Source organism: Dreissena polymorpha, chromosome 12, assembly GCF_020536995.1.
Source record: "Dreissena polymorpha isolate Duluth1 chromosome 12, UMN_Dpol_1.0, whole genome shotgun sequence".
Taxonomy (NCBI): Eukaryota; Metazoa; Mollusca; class Bivalvia; order Myida; family Dreissenidae; genus Dreissena; species Dreissena polymorpha.
The window spans coordinates 52,010,934-52,036,479 of NC_068366.1; the positions used below are offsets into that span (position 1 = coordinate 52,010,934).

Here is a 25,546-nt window from a genome sequence, read left to right on the forward strand (position 1 = left end):
ACACATAAATTGTAACACAATTTAAATGTGTGTCATGTGCACGTTTATTAGCATTACACATTCACTCAAGTGCAGTACAAAAAATGTCGTTATTCGCTATCATAACCAATTTGAACACAAGCATCATTGGAGAACCGCTCATGAAAGAGGTCATATTGTAAATTTGATTGTACGCCATTCATGTACCTTAACGTTGGAAAAGCTATCCCAATACTGATGACACGCATACGCTCCAACCACTTTCTGTTATGATAGGTCCATGACTGAAAACAATATTTTAGCTTCGCGCAAATTTTAGATATTCATGCTTCTCTGCAATTCTTGATTATTTTTAAGTCCCATCCACCTCTTGTGACTATAGATGTTGTTCAGAGATTGTAAAAATTTTGAAGAAGGTCCTGAAAGAGGAATTATTGTTGCAACAGATTGGTGATGAAAATTAGCAAATGATAAACAATTGACACGAATGCATAGGTGTATTTTTGTATGGAAATAATAAGTAAACATAAATGAAATAGCATCTAAATTCAACTCACACATGTAAACTCATTGACTTGACCTCAAACAGCCTACCATGGGCAGTAAGAATCATTAATTTCATTCTTCCCTTTTAATTCTCATTCCTTGCGTTATGTGCCAAATTTGTATGTTTAAAATGTACCATATATTCTAAATATCATGCAACTTTCTGTTTTCAACATTAACCTTAAACAAGTACATTACATTAAAACAATCATGAATTACATTACGCCATAGTCAATGAATATGTCTTACATGCTAGACAAAGCTACATTATTCAATGTTTCTTCTCTTAAATGATAACTTCAACTCTTTCTGCATCACATTACCTACGCCAAAACAGATGCATAAGATAAATCATGAAATCAAAAGTCACAAACAATTATGAGCTGGGTTAACCTTTTTAGCTTGACTATTATATATGAAATATATATAGTGGAGCTATCCTACTCGCGTTGGCATGAGCGTGCAAATGTTTAAGTTGACATATTGCTTTAATATTTTGCATACTTCTTTACCAACATGACCCCAACCTATAAACAAGAGCAGACAACTGTATCAAGCATTTTGTAAGAATTATGGCCCTTTTTCACTTAGAATATGCATATTATTGATAAATCTATGTTAAAGTTTGCGTACCCCCTCAAATATTTTCAATGTCCCTTGACATATTGCTTTCATATTTTGCAAACTTCCTTACCAACATGACCCCAATCTATAAACAAGAGCAGACAACTGTATCAAGCATTTTGTAAGAATTATGGCCCTTTTTCCATTATAATATGCATATTACTTTAGTTACATTGCCATAACTTCTTTATTTATGATCAGATTTTATTAATACTTTGACAAAACAACACTTACCTGAATACCACAATGGATTCCACCCAAACAATACCCCACGCCCCAACCCAGAATCCCTGCCCCTCCCCCCCCCTCCCCCCGAAAAAAAATATTTTAAATTTGAAAGATCGTCAAATAAATTATTGAATATAAACAATTTCCCCATGATGGCTTAAGTTATACTGTCAAGCACTCGAATAGTCGAGCGCGCTGTCCTCTGATAGCTCTTGTTTTAAATCATTTCCAGTCTTAATATGCCACCATCCACTCAGGAAAGTGGACGTTATGACCAAAGTCTTGTCTTCTAAAATAAGTTACGGTAACATTACGGTAAGCAAACTACTCTTCTTGAATACGAAGGAGGCGGAGGATTGCGGTAAAAAGATTTCGGGATCGGGAGGTCACGGGTTCGATCCCCTCTCGGGGAGCGTACTCTAGATCTTCCCCAAAGACACCAAGTACTGGTTATAGGCACAGGAATCGGACTCGAGAGCGTTTCTATAAGCCTGAGGCTTTCGATGCAATCAAGCTTAAATAAATAGGTTTAAACTAAACTAAAGGTTTTGATGAACAATTCCCATGTGGCCCAGCCGGGGATCGAACCCGCGATCCGAAGATTTGTAGTTCAGCGCATAACCAATCATATGCTTTGTACGATTTTTAATAAGAAGGACCCGATGTTGAAAACTATTGCGAGTTATTGATATGGAACGGTTACTGCAACGCGGGCACACCTACGCCAATCTCACATCATGACATGTATGCATGCAGTTTATGGATTAGACTAGTATCTAGGCTACGTTTAAGATTTTTATTTCAATCGAATAATCATACTGTAGTGTTGTACAACTGCACTAACAAGTTTGGCTTGTTACTCATCTGTACCTACAATTAAATTCGGTAGGTTGAATTTCGTCTGTTTGCTTGTTGTTGAATTTTAGCCGTTTTTACCAATTTACTTCCCTTTGTTTTGACTTGGTCATTTGTCAGGTCTACATTTCATGACTGCCCATTTCTTTCATTAAAGGCTCTTGACGAATTGCTAATGTCTTAGGCCTATAACCACCAAATCTACTTTGTATTAGAATTTTAAATTCAAAAGAATAAAGTGTAAAATATTAGTTTCTCAACACTTGACGTATAAGCAGTATTCTTGTACAAGAATACCGTTAATGAAAAAGCACCATTGTTTCGCACATTGGTCGTATATGACCATAACTAAGGGTTTAAGCACGCGTGAAAGTAAATGGTTGAAGTGCCTGGAATCCGAATTTCGCGAGAATAATATCGCAATGGCGTTCAATACGTACTTAATCAATAATTTAACTGCTATTTTTCACTGATTTAAACGGTGAATAATCGATTTTAAATCTTTTTAATTCAAAGGACAGCATTAATTAGCTAAAATTTAATTGATTGATACACTTTTGTTTGTATTTTTGCTTGTTGATTTACATTACACTTTACGTTATAACACAGATGGTTAGCGTGTGGCTATGCTATTAATTAGTGAAAACATCATTTTGAATGATAAATAATCATATTGTAACGAAAAATCAACTTTTCCGAAAAAATAATTCACTATCAAATATATATATATATATATATATATATATATATATATATATATCAAATATATATATATATATATATTATATCATATATATATATATATATATATATATATATATATATATATATATATATATATATATATATATATATATATAACAAGGTATTCAACTCGAAATAACCCCAAAAAACAGGAAGCATCGCTTTGAACAGCCATAACTTCATCAATTTTGCAGCGATTTTCATGAACCCGGTCTTATTCAACTAAGGCTAAAAACTCTATAGTGCTACCTTTATTAAAAATTTTATTGCTTTACTGCCTACGTTCTTTCCATAAAATCCATATACAGATATATGGCTCGTCTATGGAAACTATCTATAACTCCTCTTGTGAACAGAGTCGCGTACTTTCATTTTATTTGGATTTTTTCCAGATACAGGTATTGATGGTTTTGCGCACATCGAATGTCATCACTATGTAGAATGAATGCATATCGTTTTGTACTTGCCACCTTCTAATCAATATTCACGCGGACTCGTTCTAAATTACGACCTAACTCATATGGGTGACAGACCACTAATAATAAAATGAATACTTCTATATATTTCAGTTAAGTAGAAATGCAACAAATACATTTAGGTGTTACACGCTGGGCATAGTATATATTGGATGGGCAAAACAGTATCTTCATAATGTTTTTTGGTAATAATAGTCAAGCTTTATATACCGTAATTACTGTAAGTTTTCGGACACCCCCGTTTAGCCAAAATAATTAGTTTTCGTGACTGTCAATTTTCGGACGTACGGGTTTTCGTTCATAATTAATGATTTAAATGTTCGGAATGTTTATTTTAAACTTGTTTTTTATTATAATATATCCCGTAACGCTTATCTGCTGATACTTCGATCATGCTGTTTTACAATCGGATTAAGAACATCAAACCTGGAGGACGAATGCCTTAATGAAACGGATCTTTACAATTGCGTTATTACGTAATTTACTATGTATAGCTGGTTCTAGACAACGGTTTCACCCAACAGCTTAAAGTGAACATATATAAAAGTAATTTATACTAAACGGCATGTAATTTTACAAGCACCTGTTATTATTCGTCGAAACAATTGACGGTCTACATAGTGCATACCCGAATTCGATCGTCAATACAATATTTGTTTTTTAAGTCTATACATTTTCAAACACCTTTATTTTTGCTTGTTAATTTTTGAACACCTGTATTTTACAAATATTTTTATGCCCCCTTCCGAAGAAAAAGGGTGTATATAGTTTTCGCACTGTCCGTCTGTCTGTAAGTCTGTCCGTCAGTCTGTCACACTTTTCGTGTCCGCTCTCTAATTCAATTAGTTTTCATCCGATCTTTACGAACTAACTAATGGGGTTATTTACCCTCGGGACTTCGGTTAAAAACCATTGCCCGAGCACACTGCTTAACATAGAACTCTGCATAAAAAGCCGAAAACGGCCATAAAATGGACAGCCCGATTTTACTGGGCTGTACCATTGGTATAAATATAAAACTTTGCAGTGTTGGTGCGGTGCCTTAATAAAAATCTATTGATTTAAAAATATATAACCTTTATATGAAGCGTTAAAAAGACGCAGTGCTCTACAGTGGATAGGCCTAACGCGGTTAAAAAAGCGGCGTTTTAATTGGTTGATGCGCTTATATAACGATGGCGCTGATTGGCCGAAATTTCTTATTAAGGATTGCCAGTAGGTCAATCCGTTTTAAAATAGATTTTCCCACGGCTGACTTTGTACTTTTAAGAAAAAGTAAACAATAATGGTTTATATGCAAAAATATAAATTAAAGAAAAAGAATGAGTTAATCCAAAAGAAATTGGAGTTGTTTTATAGTATAAGATTACTATGTTTTTGTTACGTTACTGTACTTATTATTAATTATTATCATTCATATGATGTTGTTATTGTATGTTATTCTTTGTATTGTTTTTTTAAGGAGGAGAGAGAGAAAGAATAGCCCAATTTTTATAAGTAAAGATGGTGAAAACACACATACTGTTGTATGTGGCAGCATCATTACCAGACCCACTGTTCAGTATATACTGCAATGGGTTTGTTGGAGTCTTTAGACTTTGTGATCTGTGTTTTAAAAATTTGAATCCAAATAGGACTATTTTAATATATTAATTATAGAAAAAGGAATACACAGATGTGTAATATGTTTGTGTAACAAAATAATAATATTTGAGGGTTTTCCAGATCACAAAGTGGTTGAACATTGCCACAATATGTTTACATGCATAGTCAAGTACCATTTTTATGTGTATGTTTAAAGTTTAAACTAAACGCCAAACAGCAAGATCTAATCATAAGAGAGATATGTTTATATCTAAGAACATTTATTAATAGGGATGCCAGGGCCTGATTTAACAGCTCTCAAATGTAGAGTGAAGTTGCATGTGCAAATGCAATTATATGAGAAGGAAAGGAAAAAAAAGACAATATATGATATCACATAGAGTGTGTAACTCTCAATTATATATTAATATTGCAATTGAGTATTGAGTTGTTAAAAAAATAATGAGTACAAGTTTATGTATGTGGCTCAATGTTGAACACTTGCAGACAGGGAATATAGCCGTAATGCTCCAACATAAGACCCTGTCTGTGTGGAACTTAAGGAGGATTGGGCTATGGAAAAGAGAGATCCCCCCAGAGTGGCATTAAAACAATGTTTAAAAGTGGGTTTAGTAATAAACCCTTATATGTTAAGGGCAATAACTTACGTGTCTCCAAACGGTCACCTTCATAGGGCCACATAAAAATTAAGGGTAAGACAATGTACTATACAGTTAAAAATAAGACAAAAACAGCTAAATTTGTACAAGATGTACATTATTTACAATATGTACAGGACTATATGCATTTATATATTTAAAATACATGTTGCCACCCTGGAGGGTTGAAAGAAGGAGAGATTTTATGGAAGTGTAGGCCGATGTGGGAGGGGGAAAAGAAGAGCCAGCAGGGGTGGTGTCACTCAGTTGTACTAAGGGAGGTAATTGTGATGATGAAGTCTACAATGGTTGTTTCCCCTGGACCAGAGGGAGTGCACGGTAAATGAAAAATAGTTTGTATACTATTGAAGGAAAATTGATAATGGTAAGATGTAAAATGGTAAAAAGACCAAATATTACCTAGATACGTTAAGATAAACCCAAAAAGCTCTAATCTATCCAATATTATTAGTATACTGATGATAACATTGGAGGAAATAATACTAAAGTACCTTATATGGTATCCAAAATGACAATTAGACAGTAAAACCGAGGCAATTTGCTATATAAAATAGCAATTTAATATAAAAATTAGGATATTTGCTATAAAAGTAGCAATTTTAACATGAGTTAATGCAATAATAATAAAATTAAGGCAATTTGCTATATAAAATAGCAGTTTTCACAAAAATAAGGAAATTGCTACACAAGATAGCAGTTATAATAATCCTTAATGTACTTCAAGGTACAAGATTAATACTTTCAACAAGGTCGACAATACTTTGTCCTAGATAGGGCTAAATAGGTGTTTATAATGGTATAAGGCCCTGCACCGTGCACTCCAGTCCGACATGGTTCTTCCAGTTTGAAGGGGAAAGGGTGGGGTGTCAAAGAGGAAGGGAGGGGGTGCAATGCAGCCAACAATCCCAGGTTACTGGACAGCCTCGTCCTTTCTTGTAGTAAGAAATGCCATAAAATATGATTATATTAAAAAACTGAAAAATGTAAATGGTGGACTAACGTCATGCTCTCATAAAAAATATATTAAAATAAAGAAGACCAGGTCAATGCCATTGGCCTGATTTAGAAAGGGCGGGGTAGAACAATAAACCCATTAAAAACTAAAATAAAGGTTGTGTAAAAGCGACACAAATCCAACACAATTATTTGATTACACCAGGTTTGTGCAGAGATTACACATTTTTAAAAGAAAACAGTCACAAGACTGTATAATTAGGTGGGTGTTGGCTGCTCTCCCTCCCCCAATGACCTAGATTTTGTCAGTTATTTGACAATCTAGTAAGTATTTGGCGAGGGCAGAGAAGACCGGGCCCCTAGCTGCTCCCTTGGGGTCTAGCACGTTGGTAAGGTTAAAAACTAGTCCATGGGAGTGCAATGCAGCTTCGAGGTGGTCCCTCTGCGCCTTATGGTTAGGACAGTGTAGCAGCATGTGGGGCGCAGTGAGAGGTTCCTGGCACCTAGGACATGTAGGGTCTATACCGAGGACATACTTTCCTGCGCCACCGGGTAATAGGGTGGTTCCCATCCTCAGGCGCGTGATGGCTCTGTCAAGCACAATGCTTGCTGAGTATCTGTCAGGCGGCCTGAGGGTTTTCGCAGGCCTAGTAAAAGTATGTCGACGGGAAGACAAATTGTCGGTCCGGAGATTCCACTCGCCCAAAACAAATTTCTTTGTCAGGGAGTAGATCTCAGAAGGTGCCAGGGGTTCCCCAACATCTACGGCCCCCCTCAAGAGGCCCTCTTTGGCCCCCCTGTCGGCCTGTTCATTCCCACTGATGTTGACATGTGCTGGACACCATACTAATGTGACCTTTAAAGATTTATCTAGGCACTGTTGATGAAGTTCCAAAATGCTAGCTAAAATATCAGGCCTAGATCTGCTATTTCTGTTTTTTATGGACTCAAGAGATGACATTGAGTCTGATAAAATAGCAGTTTTAGTAGGTTTATTGACCAATATCCAGCACAGAGAGAATTTAATTGCCAAAAGTTCTGCTGTAAAAATAGAGAGATTGTTGCTGAGCCTGTGCGTTTTACTAATGTTTTTTGAAGGGATTACAAAAGAGTTGGCTACCAAACCAGAGTTAGGGCATTTGGAGCCGTCAGTGTAGATTTTTAGATGCTCAGCATACATATTATCTATAAGAGAGAGAGCTTCTGACTTGATTAGTTGTGGCAAGTCAGTTTTCGTTATTTTATTAGAGAGTGATAGGTCAACATCAATGGGTCCAAGCGTCCAGGGGGGGGCCTTGGAGGGCCTCAGGTCTGCTACATGTACCTTGTCGAGACCGGCATCCTCAACCAGGGTCCTAATACTCGCACCAAAAGGTAGGGCGACATGCTTACGCTTAAGTATTTTCCCCTTGACGAAGGTGCCAGTCCCGACAAGTTTGTTAACGGGGTTTGAACCATGCCGAGACTTAACCCTGGCCCAGAAATTGAGGGACTGTTGTTTTCTACGCAAGTCAAGAGGTAACACACCGGCCTCCTTCTCTAGCAGTGCACCCGGTGTACAGTTTAGGGCTCTCAGAGCTATCCTTAGGGCCTTGTGTTGAATGGCATCAACCATTTTTAGGGCGTTTGGCTTAGCACATGCATAGATTTGGGCTCCATAATCTAGCTTTGGACGTATAAGGGACTTGTAGAGTGTTAAGAGGCTATTTTTATCTGATCCGAAACCTGTGCCTCTTAACATTCTCATTAAATTTAGGTCCCTTTCGCACCTTTCTGCCAAATATTTGAAGTGGTGAGTAAAAGTTAACTGTTTATCTAGGTACATACCTAGAAATTTCACCACTTTTTCAAAGATAATTTTGGTGCCGCCTAAATTTTAGTCCAAAGAGTGCTGAAATTGTTCGCCAAATAGTACTCCTACTGTTTTGGTTGGAGAAATTTTGAATCCCCATTCAATTGCCCATTTCCATATGGAGTCTAAGCCTGCTTGAGCCCTCTTTTGCAGGCGTAACATGTTAGACCCCTTTAACCAAGTGCCTGAGTCATCGGCAAACTGGGAGATAACCATTCCTGAGTCTTTTACGGCATCAGGTAGACCGTTTACGATGAGGGAGAACAGAGTTGGGGATATTACGGACCCCTGAGGGGTTCCGCGGTCAGTTATGGCTACCTCTGATAACTCCCCATCGACCCTAACCTGGATTTTACGGCCCTCTAGGAATGCTCTGAGGTAGTGGAAACAGTATCCAGTGATTCCATAGTCAGCTAGCTTTTTTAGTATGCCGAAGGTCCATGTTAAATCAAAGGCGGCCTGAAGGTCCAAAAAAATTGCTAATACTGATTGCCCTTGATTTTTTGCAGAAAGAATATCATGTTGTAATCTAGCTAGCTGATCAAGAGTAGATCGCCCCTTCCTAAAGCCAGACTGGAAGGGGTTTAGTATGTTATTTGATTTCAATAAGTGTTCTAATCTATATTTGACTATTATTTCTAGTAATTTACCTGCATGTGATGTTAGACTTATAGGACGATATGAGTTTGGATCATTTTTGTCTTTACCGGGTTTAGGAATTGGAATCACTGTGGCCTGCTTCCACTCGGGTGGTATCCTGCCTGTCCTATACACCTGATTGAATAGGTTAAGCCAGATTTTTAGAGTTATAGCTGGCATATTTTTAAACATTAAATATGCTCTTTTGTCAGGCCCCGTGGCTGTGTTGCTCCTGCTGTTGATGGCACTTAATAATTCTGTAATAGTGAAAGGTAAATTGAGAGGCGTGCTATTATCCCCAGGCTCATTTAAAATATTTCGGTGCTCAGTCTCAAACCGCTTTTGATAATTCAGAGTTTCAACGGGAAGGTTTGAGTCACTGGAGACAGATTGGAAATGTCGTACCAAAAATTGAGCCTTGTCCCTTGGGGTAGTGGCAATTTCGCCTTTGTATTTAAGTAGCGGTAGAGGGGTGAATGAATTTCCTTTAATTCTGTGAATTTTTTGCCAAAAATCCCTAGTATTTTTCTTATTAATGATAGCTGAATCACAGAATTCTTTCCAATTTTGAGCTTTTGCGTCCAAAATAACCCGCTTTGCCTGATTTTCGAGGGACCTATAATTAAGAAGATTATGCTCAGCGGGGTTCTTTTTAAGAATTTTTAAAGCATTTTTACAATCCTGTACCGCATTGGAGCACGCCTCATTCCACCACGGGACCCTATTTCTGGCTTTGACCTTGCCGGAGGAGACCGGTATGCTACATTCCGCTATGGACAGTATCCTGCTGGTTAAGTTAATACAAAACAGATTTGGATCCTGGGAGTGAACATCTGCAAGGGAGAGATCTGAGCAGAGGTCCCTAAACTGAGCCCAATTAGCTTTTTCCAATAAAAACTTTTGCTCCCCTGAGCATTGGGCCTCAGTTCCCTGTGCAATATAGTTGAGCAGGGTAACCTGTTGTGGGAGGTGATCAGATCCCATGGTATCTTTAACAGTTGCCCATGCAGACGCACTTGCTATCCTGGCATTAACAGCAGTAAGGTCAATGTGGGAGTTTAAACCAGTGGGGTTAAGCCTGGTTGGAGAACCGTCATTGAGCAGTATAAGATCTTTCTCGTCCAACCATTCTATTACCGCCCGACCTTCTGCATCTGAATTTATGGAACCCCAAGCAGGGTGATGTGCATTAAAGTCGCCTGTGAATATTACATCAAAGGGTCCTTTAATGGTCCTTAATTCCTTAAAGAGGCCGTTCAGGGTTTCAAGATCACATCCTCTTGAATATAAGTTGACCAGGATAAGAGGCCGGTTCTTGTCAATAACCAATTTTATTGCTAATGCCTCAATAGCAGTGCTACCATCAGATTTAAATTGGTTGTTCACTCCCAGGTGTTCATAATTAATTGTATTTTTAATATATATGGCAAGACCACCAGCAATATTTTGGTTAGAAGTAACATAATTCTTAAATTCGCAGTTATACCCTGGTATTTGTTTTACAGAAACATTTGAAAATTTAGTTTCCTGTAAACATATGATATGGGTATTGGGGTTGCAGTCAATAAAATATTTTAATTCAGTAAATTTGTTGGCGGAAAGACCACCAACATTGAATGAAATTATTTGCAGGTTACTGTCCATAGTGGTGTGAAATTAACTTTCGTTTAATCTGATTTATTGAGTGGTGAGGAGATTTAACTCCTAGTTTGTGGCCTGCACAGGCCCCTTTGAGTTTCGCGGGGGTCCTGGCAAGCCGAACGTGTTTCTTATTTGCGGGGAGGGTACCGCTGGCCGGGGGGGGGGCATCCTGGATCTGCTACTACTATTGGAGGATCCCCAGTTCCAGAATGGATTTTATTAGTTAAAATTTTATCAGGGGGGATAACCTTTGTTATTGATTCTCTGCAATTTTTGAATCGAGAATCAATTTTGTTATAAATGTAAGATATAACTCGACTCCCAGTGGGCCTTTTCTGGTCCTTTATTATCTCAGCAACCAGATCCGCCAGCTCGCTGAGATATATTTTCCTATATGTGGGACCTGTTGCTGGCGGATCCTTGATTTTAATAAATGAGTCCCCAGCAAACGAGTTACGTCTGCTGGTGTTGTCGGAAGGGGAGCTCATTGGGGATGTCTGGGAGTCGACCATTCTGGGACGGTTAGGGGGGACACTAACTCGGGGTTCCTCCTCTATTTCACAGATACCAGAGATAGAAAGGTTCTCCAATATACTGGAGTGCACTGACACCAGAGAGTCTCTCCCCGTGATATCAAACATAGAGTCGTCCGACAGTGTAGGACCACTACAGGTGGTGTCGCTAGCACCGTCGGTCAACGTGGTGGACGGGGAGGACCCCCTGGTAGCCACAGGAGGGCGTCTCTGAGTGGGTGGATCCCCCTGGATAGGCGATACAGGGGGGGTGGTGCATAAATCGGGTGTGTGTTTGGTTACCGGTTCCACAATAGTAACCTTGGGGGGGGATTCCCTATTTAAAGGTTGAGGGGGGGTACTCTTACCCACTAGCCCCTCAACTAAAGGACATGACCTCTCGGTTTGGGGCGTGATAATACCGGCAGAGGCATGTTTGGTTGATGACTTGGAACCGGTTGTGTTGATTGTGTTACGGGCGCCCACGCTGTGGCTCGCAGTGTCAGGCATAAATAGCCTGCTCTCCGCCTCGGACCAGGTGACCCCATAAAAATGAGCGAAGGTGGCTAAGGTGACAGCCTTCTTATAGGAGGGGCACCCCTGGTAGGAAGCAGAGTGCGGGCCGCCACAGTTGGCGCACCAACGTGTTTTGTTGGTGCACCTTCTCTGGCAAGTAGTTCCGGCGCAGCGGCAACTGGAGCATTTACCCCTGCTGGCTATGTGTCCAAAACCCTGGCAGTTAAAACACCGGGCAGGTTGGACCGGGCAGGGGCGAATGTCAAGGGCAATATTCGTGCCCTTCACAAGGATTTTGTTAGGGACTGGGATAGATGTAAGGAAAGTTATTTTGACCAGTCTCGGAAAGCCAGGGGGCGCAGGGCGATAGGGGTTAACCCTTTCCAAGTTAGTTATAGAGAGTTCGGAAAGGGGAATCGCAGGGCTAAATATAAGATTTCCTTGAAGTTCCATGAGTTCCTGACTTTCCGGGATCCCTGCTATGAAACCTGAAACTGACCTCATGTTTGAAGGTGATAAGGCCCGGACTGCGACGCTGCCAAGGTGGAAAGTCCCCCTAGAGAGTAGGGTGGCAAGCGCCTGAGCGGACTTGAGTTGCAGTAAAATGCAACCGGACGCAAGAGGCACAGTCCGCTCAACGAGTCCAGGAAGCTCCTTAGCCAAACACGAGGCCAGTTGAAAAATAGTGAAAAAAGACATAATGGGGCCTACGCTTCCAACTGACTGGAGGAGGCACTTAAAGGGCATGATGTTGTGAGTAAGACGATGGGAATCTAACCCTGAAAGTGCCTCCCCTAGTAAAGGGGCCAGGTTCTTGCTCTGCCCCTTGGATGTTTTGTTGTGAGAGGACTTTGTAGGAATTGAATGAGAAAAAGAAATCGACAAGGTATAAAGAAAGAATAATTACTACAAACGCAATCCTGGGACAATCAACCAATATATATAAATTTAATCTAAATGCCGTTAATAACCTGACAGTATAACATAAATAACACGCACCGCACAGGTCAATAACCCAAAAAGTTTATATAAATAAATAATAATGCTATGTTAAGTCATTTGGTAGTTGCTATATACTGTAATATAAAAACCAAGAAAAAAATTTCCGAAAACCAAATGACGTCCGAAATAGTGCTATTAAAGAATTTACGAAAAAGAAAAAAAATTAGTCATGGACGGGCAAGTTATCAATAGCGGTAGTGTAGTGGATTTGGAATTCTCTGTTCTTGCAGGGCCTCTCTGTTTTCCTGTAACTTTGGCGGTTAATTTCAGAAGCTTTAATATATTCTTTATTTACAAACAGCCAACATGGCGACCGGAAACACGATGATGATCTTTACGAAACTTTGTCAGAAGTTGTATCTAGACAATATCTAGGTCAAGTTCGAATATGGGTCATGCCGGGTCAAAAACTAGGTCACGGGGTCGAAAAAACAAATCCAAGGGAAGTAATAAGCTTTAAATGGACATAATTATCTGACCTGCCAATTTATATATTTTTGTTAAATAAATCAAAGCGGCGCAGTAGGCGGCATTGTGTTTCTGACAAACACATCTTGATAAAAGGTCAAGGTCATCCTTCAAGGTATAAGGTCAAAAATGCAAATCCAAGGGAAGTAATACGCTTTAAAGGGAAATAGTTATTCAATATTGAACATAGCAACTTGATATTTGGCATGCATGTGTATCTCATGGAGCTGCACGTTTTGAGTGGTGAATCTACAGTCACGGTAGTGGCTTTTAATTATTTGCTACTAAAAATAGAGATTCGTTAGCGACAATTATTTTCAAGGGAAGTAATTTATATTATTATAAATCTCAAATTATGTATTTCCTTACCAAAAATTTAAGTTATTTTCACAGTTACTGTACAGATTTTTTATTTTGATTATTTATAACTCAAATGATTGATTTGTCAAATGTTTGTTTTAAATGATATAATTATCATTTCTTTCCTGTACCAATTTGTGAATAGTAGAGTTCATTACATACCTGTGGACTTATGTCCATAGATACAAAAACTCTGGCTATGATCTCTTTGATAAACCACTTGCCTTGGTTGTCAGTGATGTCTGACTTGGGTCATTTTTGACTGTCTACAGACCCCCTCCCCCCCCGTTTGGATTGGACAAAATCCAAGGGAAGTAATAAGCTTTAAAGAAAGATGATTTCTATACTTGCAAATGATAAATAGAAATTTTATTTCAAAGTGGCGCAGTAGGGGGCATTGTGTTTCTGACGAACACATCTCTTGTTTGGATCTAAATTTTCGGAGATGTAAATACTTATTTTTAAGTGTTGGAAATCTTAGAGTAATAACACTCTGCAAATGATTGCGTCTTTAATTAATTGCAACATTTGATGTATTTGTATTAATTTTAGTTTAGTTTATCCTGTCAGTGTTTAACATAACATATTTATGGCATTACTACCAAAAGAAAACTATATCATTAGAATTTAAAGCATACACTATCAACACAATGTTAATGGTTTTGTTGTCTTGGCCAGTGGTTTTTGGACTGCCCCAAAAATGTAGCGCTCATATGGATTCTTTCATTGCATTTCATTAATTTGTGTTACTGTGAATCATTTGATTATTTAAGTATTGTTGATGTTGAAACCTTGTACGTAAGATCTCAAACCTTAGAATTCATGATTTACAGCTCAATTTATAACGGTGAGTCTTTGCTTTATTAGAATACTTAATTACTACGTAATATTTAAACGTTTCCCAAATTCATCCCTTTATATATGTATTTAATTGTGTTGGTAAGTCTCAGTCTTTTAGCTCAACAGCAAATACTGGATATCTTAAACATGGTTGAAATACGATAAATCAAAATAACTTCTCACTGTGTTAAATGTGTGTCTATTTTATCTGGCGCGTTGTCAGTCTGGATCAGTATGCATGGGCATCCGTGTACCAGTCTGTTATGCACGGACACGCGGGCTTACTCAGTGTGTAGGTCAATGTCTCTATTGTTTTCACTAACATCGCCAAAAAGTAGGGTAGGTATGTCGGCAAAACTTTTTTTCATTCACTTGTTCACTCTACCCAATGTAAGAACATGTAATTACATGCAGAAATCGACCATATCTTTAACTTAAATTATATACCCAGTAGTGATAAAACATTTGAAAAACATTTACTTTATTGATGTACAGTTATAGCTTGTGTAATTTGTAAACTTTGATAAAGAGTGTTTTTTACTATGTTAAATTATATATTAAGTAAATTTTAGTAAATAGAAAGTTAATTTAAGAATACATGTGTATGCTCGAATATAGATAATTTGATCGAAATATGAAGTAATTCTATTACATTTAGAAAAGCAGGATTGAACACTCGACCTGCAATACAACAAAAGTTAACGATCGGAACAACAATTTAGGGTCGGTCGGGTTAGTGGTAACACACACATTTTTGTCTTATGTACAGACACCAAGCTATAGACCGAAACATTGCTTGTGTAAATGCAGGTAAAAGGATAAGACAGACATGTCATTTTTGTGACATAGTTTGAGTGTTCCGTCTGTTTTCTTTCAGGTGCAATTGGGTGCAAGATACTAATAATTATGTTTCCTCGCAGCTATATCGTTTAAAAGTGGTCCTGTAATAGATGAAGTTTTAATGTGGTTGGATAAACAAATAATAATGAACGCACTGTAGTTCTTGACCGGGTAAAACGACTGTTGAAACAATAAATGAATTATGAGGCATTCATACATATAGATTCCGAGGACTGTGATCTACTCTACCCGTAACAAGTTATTACAATTATGAATATAGTTACTTCTTAATTAAGAACGGCAAAATCGTTTGTTGTGATTAACTATATACGTGTATATTTTCAAGCTCACATCTTAGGCACATATTTCAAGTTTATCGGGCCTTCCGCACGAGGGGCTGCATTTAAACGTCTGTTTTAACTACATGTATTAACATTATAATTTATTTAAAGCTGTATTCGAACTACATCGCAATCACCTGCCTCCAAAAGAAGTTCGCAATACCCAAGTTATCGGCTTACAATGATGAAATCCAAGTACATTATCGACGTTGACACGGGAGTTGACGACGCACAGGCGCTTATGCTGGCGCTCTCGAGACCGGACGTTGACGTCATAGCAATCACGTGCGTGGCCGGAAATGTGCCCGTTGACCAGGTCGTTCTAAACACTCTCAAAATCCTTACAGTGTGGGGACGTCTGGACGTAAGTTGTACTTTTCTGTTCATACTGGCGCTGCAATCCTTTGTGTTTCGTCTTAGGCGGAGGGATATTGTTTTGGCGTTGTCCGTCCATCCGTCCGTCCGTCTTTCCGTCCTTCCGTCTTTGCATCCGTCCGTCCGTCCGGCACTTTTGTGTCCGGAGCCATATCTTGGAAGTGCTTTGGCTGATTTCATTGAAACTTGGTTTGAGTATATATATATGGATAAGAGGATGGTGCACGTTGGCGTTGTCCACTCGTCCAGAAAACTTTTGTGTCTAGAAGTATAATGGCGGGGGATATCAATTCAACGAATTTGCTTGTTTATCTTATATCGACTCATTCATAGGTTTTAACGGTTCTCTTTGTTTTCAATGTTTTGTTGACAAACTTAATATTATTTGTAAACCTTAAAATTGCTGTCTGCGATACCGTAAATTAGCAGTAAGTCTGCTGTAGATCACTTTTTTGAAGCCACTTCCCCACAAACATTTTATTTTACTTACATAAGACTTGAGATATGGGTGGTTTTATCATGCAGTTTTCCGTACCTTTTTTAAAAATGTTTAATATGAAATTTATCAATAAAGCAAATAGTTTGCTTTTGCATAGTTGGGTTTTGCAGAAATACGTTGCACAAACGCTTCGCTCTATGGCCGCTGTATACACATAACTTTTATTGTAAGCACCTGTACTTAAGGCTTAATTCCACATGCACATTCTTTCTTATATGTTTTGGAAAAGAAGCAAAAAACGACTATGTGCCTTACGAACAGATTCCAGTGTTCAGGGGCGCCAGTAGCGCCATGGTGGTTGAAGGTTTCACCGCCACCCATTACCATGGGAAAGACGGCCTCGGAGATGCTGACCTTGACATCGCCGTATCCAGGGACCAAGCGCAAAAAGAGCATGCTGTATCAGCCATAATAAGACTTGTCAATGAAAATCCAGGTAAGGCGTCTTTTCATTATTTCCAAACCTGCATTCTAGAAACATCAAAATTTGACCTAAGCGTGATCAGTTATTTCGAAGGATGATCACAGTTTGACAATGATTATATGAAGAAAACATAACTAAAAAAAGAGAAAAAATATCCAATATTTTAGTAGCATTATGTGTATTTATATCTTTCTTTTTCATTTCTAAGATATACGTAAAATTAAATATGTCTGTGCTCAAATATGTATACATTATGTACTCAAAACAAACAGTACTACACCTTTGTTATACCTTGGCCTTACCTTGTAACACTCGGCTTAATATCTAACAGTATCCACAGTTTAATCGCCTCTTTTTGCACGTTGCTATGGATTATATGACGATGTATGGTTGAAAGTTATACATTTGAACTACATACCGTGTTTTAAACGTAAGCAGATGCATGTACGTTAATCTGCTCCCAGTGCTCTTGCGCAAAGAAATTGTATCAAACTCCCAACAAATGTCTCAATTGATCATTAGCATATAATAGAATCTATTGAAAACGAGTTTTCCAGATTTCCTGCTTAAGCCGCCATTTTGTTTTATTAGGGGAGATTACTCTGGTTGCCCTTGCCCCACTGACCAACATCGCCCTTGCCTTGCGTCAGGACCCTGCACTCGGCGAGAAGTTGAAGAGTATCACGGTGATGGGAGGAAACACACAAGGTGAGCATATTGACCAGAGTCCATATTTACAAGCTGCTAAGGATAAACTTAAGATAATTTCTTAAACTTCTAGTTTAAGGTCTCTGGCTTGTATTTGTTATTAGGTTAATTTTGGTAGCCATGATTTAACAAGTAAATATTGTTAAACAATTCAATTGAAAGCCTAAAACATTTGATTGGCAATAAAGATAACATTTTTATAAAGGGCTATGTGAATACCAGCCCTATCGGTCCGTGTACATACCGTCTTTTCGTTTTTCGTTTTGCATTCGACAACACGAAACACGAAAATAAACGCATATTAGTTCATATTCCGATTTTCTTATAAGCGAAACATTTACAAAAAACAAAGAACAAATCGACTTTTTTATATCGTTTTTCGTTTTACTAATAACAAAACAAAACACGAAACGTGTATGTCTATTCCTATTTCGTTTCAATTTAAATTTTAAAAAATCAATATTTGAAAATTGAAATAAAGCGCCTGCTCTCATTCATCGTTCTTGATTTGATGAAACGATACACGGAAAACGGAAAACGAGGGGCGCTGCGCAGCTTTATTTGGATGATAACTCATGATTAATCTTAGTGCGCAGTTTCCTCCCTTTGAAACAATTGTTTTGAATAATAAAATGTTCACTATTACATGTATTATAGAGGAAGACTAGACGAGTCTTGGCACAGCTCTTTTTGGCTAGTCTTATGGAATAATGAATAGATCAACAGTAAAGTTATATACCAATATACATACCTGCTTTTGTTTCAAGTCATTGGATTTGATTTAATGTATAACATGCATTACAATAATCATTGCACAATAAAATATCTTTGTTCGGCGTAGCCTTTCTCTTCAAGTAATAAACACAAATCGAATTATTTACTACACTGTATTCATATCTGTTTAAGAAATGAAATAAAAAATCCACATTATTGCTAAACATATACACATGTACATTCAATTAGTATGGTGAACTATTCCTAAGCGCATGCACGGCCTCATAAAGCCCTGTAATGGCACGTCGTGTGCCGTCCTGGCTCATACACTTCGGGTAACTGGCTGGCGGTGCCTCTCGTACCAGGTGTCCATGCAGTTCTTGCATCCAACCAGTGATTTGCAACAAGTTGCAAATGTAGGCTGCGACACTGGCCCTGAATGTATTAATTTATTTTGTTATAAAGCTATCGGTTCATGCACTGAGTTCTTTTTAAATTTTATCAGCATGATTATATTTGGTGCTACCTTTATAGAATAAAGAAAATTTGCTTATAAAAATTATAAAATTATTTGAAACTCTTTGCGAGAACACATTATTCAAATAACAGAAAAATCAACGCTAAGTATAGTACATTATGTCAATGGATTTTATTTTATAAGTTACAACACTGACGTTGTTACAAATTTCTTTATTTATTTTTAATAACGTTTTTGTTTGGTGTACAGATTTTGTCCAATTTTTGAAGGACTGTTAAAATGAACTGGATGTGTATAAAACGAATAAAATAATACACTTTTCCGCTCCTCATATATATCATGGGCTCAGCAAATCATACACGTATTGTTACAAATGTAAACACTTTTCTATAATGGCATTCGAGTTTCATTTTAGGAGACAACCAAGGTCTTAAACGGAACATTTCAATGAGTGCAAGTAGATTCTATAGGCTTGACGCATGAAATTCGCCTTCTTTAAGTAACGTAACGTTTAAAGGAAAAAATATTAAGCGGCGTAATAATATCATTGGAATGTATATATCTTGTTAGCATTAACTATATCTTGGGCGCTCTTTCAGGAACATTAAATATGTTGTTTAATAAGTTATTAAATTGGCACATTTATTAATAATATTTAAGTTAATTTCATTTTCTTCAAGTGCAAAGCGGTTTCATATAAGGTGTTTGGTTATAACTCTTGTCTTAGAGCTAAAATCACTAGACATATCACAATGCAGTTGTTAAATGCAACATGTATTTGTTATTAATCGAACGAATTGGAAATTATATATTAGACACCTTACACTTTACCGTTCCATAAGATTAAAACATTTTTTTATTTATTCTATTTTGCAAGGTGACGTTAAAAGTAAAACATAGGGACATTTTAGCAGCCGCCGCCGATTATTGTGTCCTTAAATTGTCATGCAGGTCTAACGGGAAATACAAATAGGAATTCGGGACTCAGGGGGCGGGGTATTGCAGCTCTTAAAATGAAAGTAACTCCCCAATGATAATAGGATTAAAACGAATTTTTTTTTTGTAAAGTAAGTACTGAATTTACATAGCATAGGGGCAAAGAACAAGAAGTGTCATAAGAGTCTAATTATAGCCCTATCTAATCGGCTGGATCGGCATGAAATACCGGTACGTTGAAAAACCTTTCGATGTCAAGATTATGATCATTTCAAATTGGAAAAATACAATACCTGGAAAAACAAATGAAAATATCCTCGTCTCTGTCCCTTACGGGCGTGTCTTTACCTCCACGAAAAAAGCACGTAGGAAGTCATGCTGATGGAAATAAGTGATTAAGGATTATGTAAGGGAGAAAAATACGCGCAAAAAGCCACTAAAGAGTTACCTCCCCAAGACAGCAGCACATCCCGCAAACGCCACTCTTTTTTCGTATACCGTTTTTTCAAACTAAGAACGGTAAACGAGATCAAACAATCCGTTCCAATTTTCAAACATTTATTTTTGTCATATGAATTGAAACAAAATATGCACAGGGAAATCAATTTCGTTTTTTGTTTTATAATAAGTACAACGAAAAACGATATAAAGAAGTTAATTTTGTTTTCGTATTTTGTTTAAGTTTCGGTTATTAGAAAATCGGAATTTAACTTATATGCGATGATACATTAAGTTACTGGTCAATTGATCGGTCGGCATTCGATTTGTAGTCACTCATGCTCATGTTCTCAATCTCCTGTTGGGCTTGTTAAACACTTTTTGAGTGAGAAACCTTTACATATCTTATGTTCAACTTTGTGTGGGTGCGCCTTTTATTTTAACACTATTGACATAAATAAATAATTTAAGTGATGTCTCTAACAGATAAATGATCTGCCGATTAAAAAGCGCAATGCATTCTTAGTTGCGCGTCGCAATGTGACCAGAAACGTATTCGTACAAGATAGGAGCTTTTCTCAATTTAGAATCACCGAGCGTTTGCAATTTTTCGTTTTAAGATCGCTAGAGCTGTACGCTACTCAGAATACTGTTATTTAACTTCGCCGTGCTCCTTCACAATAATATGAGACTATGAAGGTAATATTTGCCGAAGAAAGTGTTGTTTTTTTAATTTTCAATTCTCTATTAGTTTTATTTTATCTACAGGTCGTGGGAACGTCTTACCGTGTGCCGAGTTTAACTTCGCCGTCGATCCTGACGCGGCGTTCGTGGTGCTGAGCGAAATGGGGCGGAACCTGACAGTGGTGCCTTGGGAAGTCAACCTCACTGCGGCAACAGGACAACCTTGGGTGAGACAACGTTTTTATGTTGTGCGTGTTTTTAAGCTCACCTGAGCACAACGTGCTCATGGTGAGCTTTTGTGATCGCCTTTTGTCCGTCGTGCGGCGTCCGTCGTGCGGCGTCAACATTTGCCTTGTTAACACTCTAGAGGTCACATTTATTGTCCAATCTTCATGAAATTGTTAGAAGATTGGTCTCAATGATATCTTGAATGAGTTCAAAAATAATTACGTTTGCTTGAAAAACATGGCTGCCAAGGGGCGGGGCATTTTTCCTTATATTGCTATAGTAAAATCTTGTTAACACTCTAGAGGCCACATTTATTGTCTGATCTTCATGAAACTTGGTCAGAAGATTCATCTTAATAATATCTTGGACGAGTTCGAAAATGATGCCGGTTGGTTAAAAAACATGGCCGCTAGGGGGCAGGGCATTTTTAGCTCATCTATTTTTTGAAAAAAAATTATGAGCAATTGTCATCACCTTGGCATCGGTGTTGGCGTCGGCGTCCGGTTAAGTTTTGCGTTTAGGTCCACTTTTCTCAGAAAGTATCAATGCTATTGCATTCAAACTTGGTACACTTACTTACTATCATGAGGGTACTGGGCAGGCAAAGTTAGATAACTCTGGCGTGCATTTTGACAGAATTATGTGCCCTTTTTATACTTAGAAAATTGAAAATTTTGGTTAAGTTTTGTGTTTAGGTCCATTTTATTCCTTAAGTATCAAAGCTATTGCTTTCATACTTGCAACACTTACTAACTATCATAAGGGGACTGTGCAGGCAAAGTTATGTAACTCTGACTGGCATTTTGACGGAATTATGGGCCCTTTATACTTAGAAAATTGAAAATTTGGTTAAGTTTTGTGTTTTGGTCCACTTTACCCCTGAAGTATCATAGATATTGCTTTCATACTTGGAACACTCGCAAACTATCATAAGGGTACAGTAAAAGGACAAGTTGCATAACTCTGGTTGTCATTTTTACGGAATTATGGCCCTTTTTTGACTTAGTAACTTTGAATATATGGTTAAATTTTGTGTTTCGATCCACTTTACTTCTAAAGTATCAAGGCTATTGCTTTCAAACTTCAAATACTTTCATGCTATCATGAGGTTACTGTACCTGGCAAGTTGAATTTTACCTTGACCTTTGAATGACCTTGACTCTCAAGGTCAAATTATTAAATTTTGCTAAAATTGCCATAACTTCTTTATTTATGATTAGATTTGATCGATACTTTGACAAAACTACTCTTACCTGACATACCACAATAGACTCCACCCAAACCATCCCCCGTGCCCTCCCCCCCCCTCGAATCCTCCCCCTCCCTAATTTTTTTTTAAGGTCATCTCACAAATGACCACCACACCCTCACACTTTACCCCCCACCCCCACCCCACCCCAAAGTTTTTTTTTTAAACGGTTAAAAAACACAAATATTTATTTTTATTATTTTATTTTTGAAATACCGTCCAACCATCGCACCCAAGAATCTCCCCCCCCCCACCCCCCCTGCCCCGATTTTTTTTTTTGCATTTTTTTTCGCATTTTGGGAAGATAATGTAATAAATGTCCACACCCCCACACTAAACACCCCTCTTCACTCCACCCCTCCCTCCTTTGTGATTGAAATTGAGAGTCCCTTCACCTTTAAAAAGAAAATAGATGAGCGGTCTGCACCCTCAAGGCGGTGCTCTTGTTCTTTATATGGCTATAGTAACGGGTTACAGCTCTTGAAAAAGTTTGGAATTTTGAAATTATTAAACTATTAATTATTTTAACACCAGCATCAAGACATTTTGGCATTATTTTCTACATTATTCTTATTATTAAGATTATTTTTATTTGGTATTTTCTAAATTAGAAAGACTCTATTTTATTTCAATAACTTTAGTAAATTCTTCTTATTTTTACATTTGATTCACTTAAGTTTCCTTATCTCCATAAATATTGTTCTTTAGATTAAGTTAGATCTATTTTGTAAACCAGATTTTTGAAGCACTTTCTAGACTTACAGTAACTAATATTTACAGGGCCCTCAATCTGTCAAATCCGCGGCCGAGATTCGGCCGCATTCCCCCCCTCCCCTGAAAAGTATACTTTTTTCCCCTTTTTGGGGGAAAAATTCCCCCTAAAAAAAAGAAATAATATATTTATTTTTTTTATAGATAGATGTCTCATGATTATTATATCTCAATTCTATTTTAATTTAATCTTGTCAAACATACTAAATTATGAAATAAGCAATGAATATAGTGCAAACATGTACAAATGTAATAATTATAGAGTAAGTTAAAAATTCCCCAAAAAGGGAAACGCCGCGAAAATTCCCCCTGCTATGGGTAGCGACCCGCTTCCCTAAAATGGATTGAGGGCCCTGATTTATATCAGATTTTTTTTTACAGATTATGAATTTGTTTTTACATTCATTAAGGTATTTGCTGTATGTTGTTCATTTTTGTAACGATACTTAGATTCCTTAGACTTGGCTTGTACCTGTTCTTTATTCTCTGTCATTGTTCTTCATTTTCCGAGTTCTTGGAATAAAAGTAAGTTATTTTTGTTAAAGCTGCTTTGGGTTTCACTTAATAATATAAATATTTTTTTTAGAGTGTATTCAGACGTCTCTTGCTGGACGCCCTTAGTTAATTGAATTGCAACCAGTCAGTGGTGTCATCCTTACCGGAAATAAGCGTTCGTCAAATAAATATTTCCGCAACACATAAGTGCTCACAGAGTGACATAACTCGTTTGCGTAAGCGAAGGAGACCGCACTACCACACCTGGATATCACAGTTGAGTTCGAATGGTTTGGATCGGTAGAAAAACATGGCCGCCAGGGGGGGGGGTCTTTTTTCTTATATTTATATGGTAAAAAGCTTGTGAACACTCTAGAAGTCGCATTTTTTGCCTAATCATCATGAAATTTTGTCATAACATTAGTTATGTGGATGTCTCGGACGAGTTTGAAAATGGTCGTGATCAGTGAAAAAACATGGCCGCCAGGGAGTGGTGCAGTTTTCTTTATATGTGTATGTAGTGAAAACATGTGAACAGTCTAGAAGACACATTTGGTTGCCCAATCTTCATGAAATTTGGACATATCTTGGAAGAGTTCAAATATGATTCAGGTCTTTTAAAAAAACATGGCCGCCAAGGGGCCATTTGTTGTTCATTCTTCATGAAACTTGGTTAGAACATTTGTTCCATTGATATTTTGGGCTGCAAAAACAGGTCATTTCTTTTTATCTCAGGTGAGCGACTTTTGGCCTTTCAGGCCCTCTTGTTTGTATTTTTAAGGCCATTTGTTCAAATATGTAGCGAATGACGTTGCGTGGTTTGCGAGCCATTAAAAATCGCGCAATATATATTTACGTATTGCAAAAAAATGTTATGACTTTGATATTGTTGTTGTTATTATGTACTAGTCTATTTATCAAGAAACACTTAAACTATTTTGGTCACTATACTATTTAAATTGCAAGAATGATCAATTGACCCAATTAGAGATTTTCACAATGTGTTTTTTACGTTTAAAAATTAGGATTTGGCCGGGCCTGTCTTGTAATAAACAATCGTACAAAGTAAACAGTGTTAAAAAGGCTTGAATATGGCAATGCATTGTTAAAAATGTAACTAGAATAGGGTAAAGAGAGTTGACAAGTTCATACTTATCAATCAAGGATTGAGATGGCCAATAACTGGGTTAGATTTGCAAGGGTAAAAAAGACATGCATGATTCGTGATCAAATCAATGTGCTTTAAAACCGTAAAACAAACCAACACACAAACGTAGCTTTTAATGGAAACTTGTCGACGGTATCAAATTCGTTTCCTTTGTGAAAAAGCAAACATACAGCATAGGCAAAATAAATGTATTCTGGCCTAGATCAATGTATAGTCATATATTACTGTAGTATTAACACTTGTTAACGACATATATTTATAATTTTTACAGGATTTTTACGACAAATGGGTGGAGACAGACACTCCGAAAGGGCGCTTTATGAAAGCAATTGTCAAATTACCCGCCTACCGTCAGCGAATCGAGCGCAAAATGCCAATCTACAGGTCATGTGACCTGAACGCGATGCTCACAGTTGTCGATCCTTCATTGGTCAGTAGCACCAGTGACGTATACGCGACAGTTGAATTAGCGGGAAAATATACACGTGGAATGATGGTGGTTGACTGGGATGGATTAATAGGAAAGAAGGCTAACATAACGCTTGTGAACGCCATTAATACGAAACTGGCTCAGCCACTTCTAGAAGATATGCTTCTTTGAAAAAATAGAGCTTCTTTGAAAACAATCCGTTGTTTTCAGGGACTATTAACTCTACATCATTAATTGTTATATTTGATTCTCATGAACAAATATACCT

General features: G+C 37.5%; 1 protein-coding gene across 1 annotated transcript; it reads left to right on the forward strand.

Annotated features, from left to right (window-relative positions):
- Positions 1-3,257: 3,257 nt before the first annotated feature.
- Positions 3,258-25,546, forward strand: LOC127853563 (uncharacterized). Its single transcript, XM_052388157.1, has 6 exons — positions 3,258-3,374; positions 15,793-16,045; positions 16,817-16,991; positions 17,571-17,687; positions 21,022-21,164; positions 25,120-25,546. The coding sequence occupies exons 1-6, from the start codon at positions 3,289-3,291 to the stop codon at positions 25,447-25,449; spliced, it is 1,104 nt and encodes a 367-aa protein (XP_052244117.1). The 5' UTR covers positions 3,258-3,288; the 3' UTR covers positions 25,450-25,546.

Bases quoted from the DNA above. Each gene is read 5' to 3' on its own strand.
- LOC127853563 (XM_052388157.1), top strand. From the start codon at position 3,289: ATGGCTCGTCTATGGAAACTATCTATAACTCCTCTTGTGAACAGAGTC. The intron at 3,375-15,792 runs GTATTGATGGTT...ATTTATTTAAAG, and splicing joins TGGATTTTTTCCAGATACAG to CTGTATTCGAACTACATCGC. The intron at 16,046-16,816 runs GTAAGTTGTACT...CCTTACGAACAG, and splicing joins CAGTGTGGGGACGTCTGGAC to ATTCCAGTGTTCAGGGGCGC.